This window comes from Austrofundulus limnaeus, unplaced genomic scaffold (assembly GCF_001266775.1).
Source record: "Austrofundulus limnaeus strain Quisiro unplaced genomic scaffold, Austrofundulus_limnaeus-1.0 Scaffold1406, whole genome shotgun sequence".
Lineage (NCBI taxonomy): Eukaryota > Metazoa > Chordata > Actinopteri > Cyprinodontiformes > Rivulidae > Austrofundulus > Austrofundulus limnaeus.
In genome coordinates, this window is record NW_013953808.1 from 1 (window position 1) to 6,069 (window position 6,069).

Consider the following 6,069-nt stretch of genomic DNA (forward strand, 5'->3'; position numbering starts at 1 on the left):
TCTATCTATCTATCTATCCATCCATCCATCCATCCATCCATCCATCCATCCATCCATCCATCCATCCATCCAGATTCTTATCTCCTCAGACAACAGATATAGGTGTGTTTGGAAAAGGATTGATATGAATTAGTTTGCTCACAGTTGCCAGTTGGGTTGTGTTACTCTACTGCTGTTTATTTATTTCATAGGGTATGGCCAGATGGTGCATGCATGGGAAAAATTATCACTGTAGAGAACTGGCAGGCTTATAAGCGTTGGCCATTTCACAGCATTTGYCAAATTAAACCATGTCTGTCATACTTATTTCTGCCAATAACACTGTAATTTCAGGTTTTTCTATTGTGCATCCGTCTGTGTGTGTGCGTGTGTGTGTGTACACCTTTCCTTGACTCATTCAACCAATAGCTGCGAGCTGCAGAGCCTGGCCGTTGGTGCCTTTTGCTAAATATGCTAATAGCCTGACACCTGTTTGTATAAGAGGAGATAAATGCAAAGCTTTGTGCCAAGGACACCCTGAGCATCACCCCACAGCACAGAGGACTAACAAACAAGCTGATTTTGAGTCTTTATTTATGTTGGAAAATTCAGTTCCACAACAAGACACGGGTTGTAAATCTGTGTCCTTTTCTTTTTCCCGTCAGTGATGGAGCCCATGACGGTGACAACGTCAGTGGTTGGACCAGATGAGTTCGACCGCAATGTCCCACGGATCTGCGGAGTGTGTGGAGACAAGGCCACTGGCTTTCACTTTAACGCCATGACCTGTGAAGGCTGCAAGGGCTTCTTCAGGTGTGTGTTGCATTTTCTTATTTGTCATTATTTGTATCAATGATTTTCTTTTTAATACTGACTGTACTGAACAGCCTTATCATGTAGAGAAGATGGTATTCATAAGGTTAGCTAAGATGTACTAATGTTTTGTGACATTGTAAATGAATATTTATCAATTCAGTTTAATCAGTTATTGAGATGAGTCCTACTGAACAACTGTTGTTTTTGTTCTTTTTACAAAAAAGATGAAAAAAATGTTTGATATAATCACCCATGTTATAATTTATTCTGTTTGTTATGCTTCTTTTAAAAATGTTGATTTTTAGTGAGTAATGTCAGTGAATTAATTTGATTTTGAGGTATACTCTGTATTTTTTACTCATCATGCCACACAGACATGCCTGAACAACATTCATTATTCATACAATAGTTGTTAGTAGTCCTGAGCTATTTTTTTCCCTCTTTGGTCCCATCTTACTTAGGCACACGCAAAACATGTACTTTTAAATATTTATGACAAATTTAGGATTCTAAAAAGCCAGGAATGTTATTCACTGTAGCTGAAGTGGGGAAAAAGTATCTTGTTTTTAACGATTGATAAGAAAAATTCACATTAATCATAAGGAAGTTCTGCATTGCCATCACTGTTTGTTAATTTATTTCTACTATAATAAATAGTAACATGAATTATTATAATTTGGTTACATTTCATGTGGACCAAGTTGCATATTTCAATCAAATTTGCATTTAATTTTTCTACTAACCCTTATTCTTAAAATGTCTAAAGTTTTAAACGCGTCACAGTCCTCATGTTTTTAACTAACTTTAAAAAGTAAATGACGTTGAGTTTATAACTGGCTCCTGTTGTCGTCCTGCAGGCGCAGTATGAAACGTAAAGCCTCCTTCACCTGTCCATTCAATGGAAGCTGCACCATCACGAAGGACAACCGGCGCCACTGCCAAGCCTGTCGTCTTAAACGCTGCATTGATATCGGCATGATGAAAGAGTGTGAGCAAACATTTCTATTTACTCTTTAATCTCTCTCTTTAGCAAGTCTTTTTTGCTTGGCTGCGCGCTCTCATCCATGTTTACGCAGACAGTTTGGTCCAAATCTTTTAGCAGTTGCTCTACAACGGTCTTTCACAATTGGCAAATTTTTCTAGTGAAAATGTGCTTTCATGGTGTAAAATTCAGCGTGTGGGTTGAGTAGTTGTGAAAAAAGGCTTTGTTTACCTTCCATCATATGAAGAATTTGCCGCATTTTGAAATTTAAAATAATTTATTGATGTAAGAATAAAAAGGCACACATTCCTGATATAGAGATTAAGATTAAGTAATCTTAAAAATATACATTTTGTGGGGTCAGAAATCAGTTAAAGCAGATTTGAACTAATTTATACAACAGTATTTTGGATTCAGTTGAGTCAACGGGTAACACCGATCTAATGGAACCATCTAAAGCTTGTTCAAGGTTCTCCGTATTTTCTAGCTGTAAGTAGCTAACCCAGCTGAAGGACAAGAGCTAAAGCTCATCAATCTTTTTCCTATCTTTCGTTGGACAAATATACTAATGTTTCCACACCAGAATCGAGGTAAAAAGGATGTAATAAAACTTACCTCAGTTCTGTCTGTGTTGACTCTGTTCATGACACAGTGTTGTTAAAAAGTTGGACTGTTTGATAAGTAAAAGCTAAAATAGGTAAGGGAGCTTACTCAGAGAGGGAGTCATTTAAAGGGAACGTGCAAAATCCACTTTTTAGCTGTTAATTGCATTTTGTTGTGTCTAGGAGTGCAGAAAAGTTGAATTTAGTTTTTCCTGGTGCTACAAAAATATCTTTATATTTTGTTTGGGTCATATTTTTCAGCCGGTTCAGTTTTCTCTATTTTCTCTGACGTTTTCTGAACTATTACGTCAAATAATCCGTGACAAAATTACCATATAAGGTCTGGACGTACCGACTACAATTTCCTCGTCTTTATTCTGTTCTGGTTCTGGGTCAGAATCCACTTCCAACATGTAAGGCTGGATGAACAAGTCTTCTGTTGTTGACATCTTTCAGTTAAATTGTAAATAAAATATTTCTGCATCACTAGAAAACCTAACTCCCTCTCTCAAACCGGAGTGGACCGGTCTGGAAGCAGGGGTGAGGCGGGACTTGAAGCACCTTACAGGAACAGTAACAAATCCAGCTGTGTTGAGAGACACACCAGGAAAGTGGTGAAAGAGAGGCTGGTAAAGTTAAAATAAGGAGGATTTCAAACAAAAACATTGTAGTTCCACTTAACAAAGACCCCAGCTGAATGATTTAAATGTGAAAAGGAAAGATTAAAAAGCATATGTTTACTTTAAGAACAAATTTCCGTAATTTGATCTGAGTAGCATTTAGCTTGACATCAACATGATTTTTCTCATTTTCTACATCAAGATTAATCTAGAGCCTGTCTATTAAAGGTAAAAGCTTAAAACAATTCCATTATCAAGCAGTAAGGCATGGTGGTGGTGATATTCAAGTCATAGATGTTTGGCCACTCTGACGATGAGCATCAGTCAAATTGACCATTGAACAAAGTCGTCCTCTGTTCTTCTGACATGCTCCACCCTCCATGTTCTCTTGTCAAGCTGGAATCATACTAAAGCAAGATAATAAAAAACAAATAAGCCAAAAAAACCTTTGAAACACTAAAGTCAGGTGACTGCCATGCATCGTCTTCAGTCACTTGTCCTCAGCTTTAGTCAATACTTAATGCAGACCTGGAAAATTTACCCATCCACACACATTCATTCAGCACTAGATCTCTCTAAAGCTAATACAGATAAATCAATCTATAGAGCCCGGGGACACTTCGGCATGTAACCAAATAATGGTGGAATCGAACCACTATCACATTAAAGGAACGACTTCAGCCACAGTCACTCTAGTATTTGCAAGAGAAACATTACAGGAACTAGTTATATTTAGAATGTGATCATGTCAAGTTGATGTACAGTTATTTATAAAGGCATAAGCTTTGATGAATATTGGCTACAGTAACACTGTAGAGTTGGTCTCAGCCACATGGAAAAGACTTGTATAGGCTTGTACTTCTAGTGATAATGAATGTGAGACGTAGCATGTTTGCCTTAGCTTGAAATTCCTCTGATGTAATACTCAATAATTCATCTGAGGTTCTTTAGAGCAGCTGCTCTGACGCTGCTTCTATATTGGTGTTTACCTTGAAAAACACAGCTGTTTCTGTGATAAATCCAGCTGGCTTTGTTTTTGCACTTTTAGTGCATGTAGCATATTTGTTATTTTAGAATTTCTGAATAAAGAGCAGTAGAGGCCATGTAGAAGTGACTTTACAATCTGAACCAGTGCAGTTTTCAGATACTTTAAAATCAACCCCGCAATGCTACTTTGGGTACTATTGCTAAAGGTTTAGTCTAAGGTTTAGTAAACTAGTTTTTAATCTAATACTTGAAGGGATTCAAAAGGAACAGGAGGGAGTAGAGTCAATGGCTTAGTGAAAACTGATCTTATTTACTGCAAGAAAGCAGGTAATGGAGTTTAGGGTCCATATGCATCAGGCTTCTGTTCCATATGGCCAAATGGTCTTGGGTCAAAATCTGGCTTGACATAATTAGTGCTTTTTTCTGTTTTTCCTTTTTTTTTACCAACAGATGGTTGTTATTAGTGCAGATAATGACCACAGAAATGGCATTGTCTGAAAAGTTTTAAAAGCCTCTTGGTCACATTCTTGTCCTAATCATGTTGAGTTTTTATGTGGAGGACCAGGCGTGGGTGTAACCTGAGAAGGATGCACCATAAGGACAAAATGTTACATCTTGCACCTCTAACTCAAAGTGACACATTGCCACAACAGATTTATAATGAATAACATTGAAGGGTGTCTTCATTCTGCATCTAACAAATATCTCCTTTGTTAATATTTATTACAGACTCCCTAGTTCACCTGACTTAAGTAGGTTTTATTTTAAAGGTCATCGAAAAGTAATGCATTTTATCAGCAGGACATGTTCCCAGCAGCAGTACGTAAGTACAACCATAACCATGGTCATAACTCTGGTCACCATGTTCTAAATTGCTTTGCATTAATCGTAGCTGGCCTTTGAAACAATGAGGCTTGTCTAATTAAGTATAGTTCAATTCGCTTTATTTACTGTATATAGTGTCAGTTCACAGCAAGAGTCATGTCAGGACACTACAGTATAGAAAGACACAGTTCAGTCTAAAACAGATCAAAGTTCACATCTAATTACAGTGAATTCATTTCAGTTATAATTCAATACATTTATAGACAGTGTTTTATAAAATARCAGTAAAAAAAGTTAACAATCTTGTCTTGTATCTCATTTGTTTGGCATTAATTTAATTTAATTTTTTCAACAAGTGCAATAATGTATCTGCATTTTATCTGTTCCGGATATAATTAAGAGGACTGAATGTAATAGTGATTTTACAGAAGCGTTGGTAGATTTCCTCTGATGTTCAGCTGCCAGCAGACAGTGAGACAAAAGCTACATATTTACATGTAGAGGGGGAAACTGAGACACAGTCACCCGCGACAYAATTTACCGCCAGCTGTGAACTCTCGTACTTAAAGCCATAAACTTCTGATCAGGTCAACCAGAACACATGTTGGTGCCAAGTCTGAGTCGTGCCAAAGAGACTCACTTTTGTCTCACACCCGTTTCATTCACACACGAACAGACTGTGTTTGTATCAAACACGGATGACGCGGCAAAATGTTCAATCTGGTGATTACTTCCACGTTCACCACAGATTGCCGTTTTACATGAGAGTCCTTGTGCCTCTCTGATTAAAGAGTAGTGAGCAAAGGAAAGGGGAGAAAGGCTTTTATCACCCTGAAATGGTCTCTTTGTTTGTAACAATTGTTAAATAGAGGGAAGCCAACTCTAAACACTATTCAGCAAAGTGGCTATGTTACTTTCTCTTCAAGGTTTGTGTGTTTTTGCAGTTTATTCTGTTTCAACGTTGAAATCTTAAGAGGAACAACTTGAAAGTAGTTCATTTAAATCTGCTCTGTGCAAATAAGAAGAAGAAGAAGAAGAAGAAGAAGAAGAACTTTTTTAAAATTTGGATTCGGGATGGTGTGCTTTCTACTCAAATTATTTTTAGTATAGATATTTTACACAAATGATTTCAGTTTCACAAGGATTCCATTTGTATTAATAGGTATTTGTTTATTGTCATTTTTTATTTCTGTAGTTTTTTTTAGCTTAGTCACTTTCAGATTCAATCTCTCTCTCCTCTCTCTCTCTCTCTCTCTCT

At 37.0% G+C, this 6,069-nt stretch overlaps 1 protein-coding gene across 1 annotated transcript in view; it reads left to right on the forward strand.

Moving 5' to 3' along the window:
• Positions 1 to 644: 644 nt before the first annotated feature.
• Positions 645 to 6,069, forward strand: part of LOC106535289 (vitamin D3 receptor A) — a gene marked incomplete at both ends in the record, with an annotated part of 10,362 nt that continues 4,937 nt past the window's right edge. Inside the window, 2 exon segments of the mRNA XM_014032262.1 lie at positions 645 to 792; positions 1,653 to 1,783. Of these exon segments, the coding sequence (XP_013887716.1) occupies positions 647 to 792; positions 1,653 to 1,783 (277 nt within the window).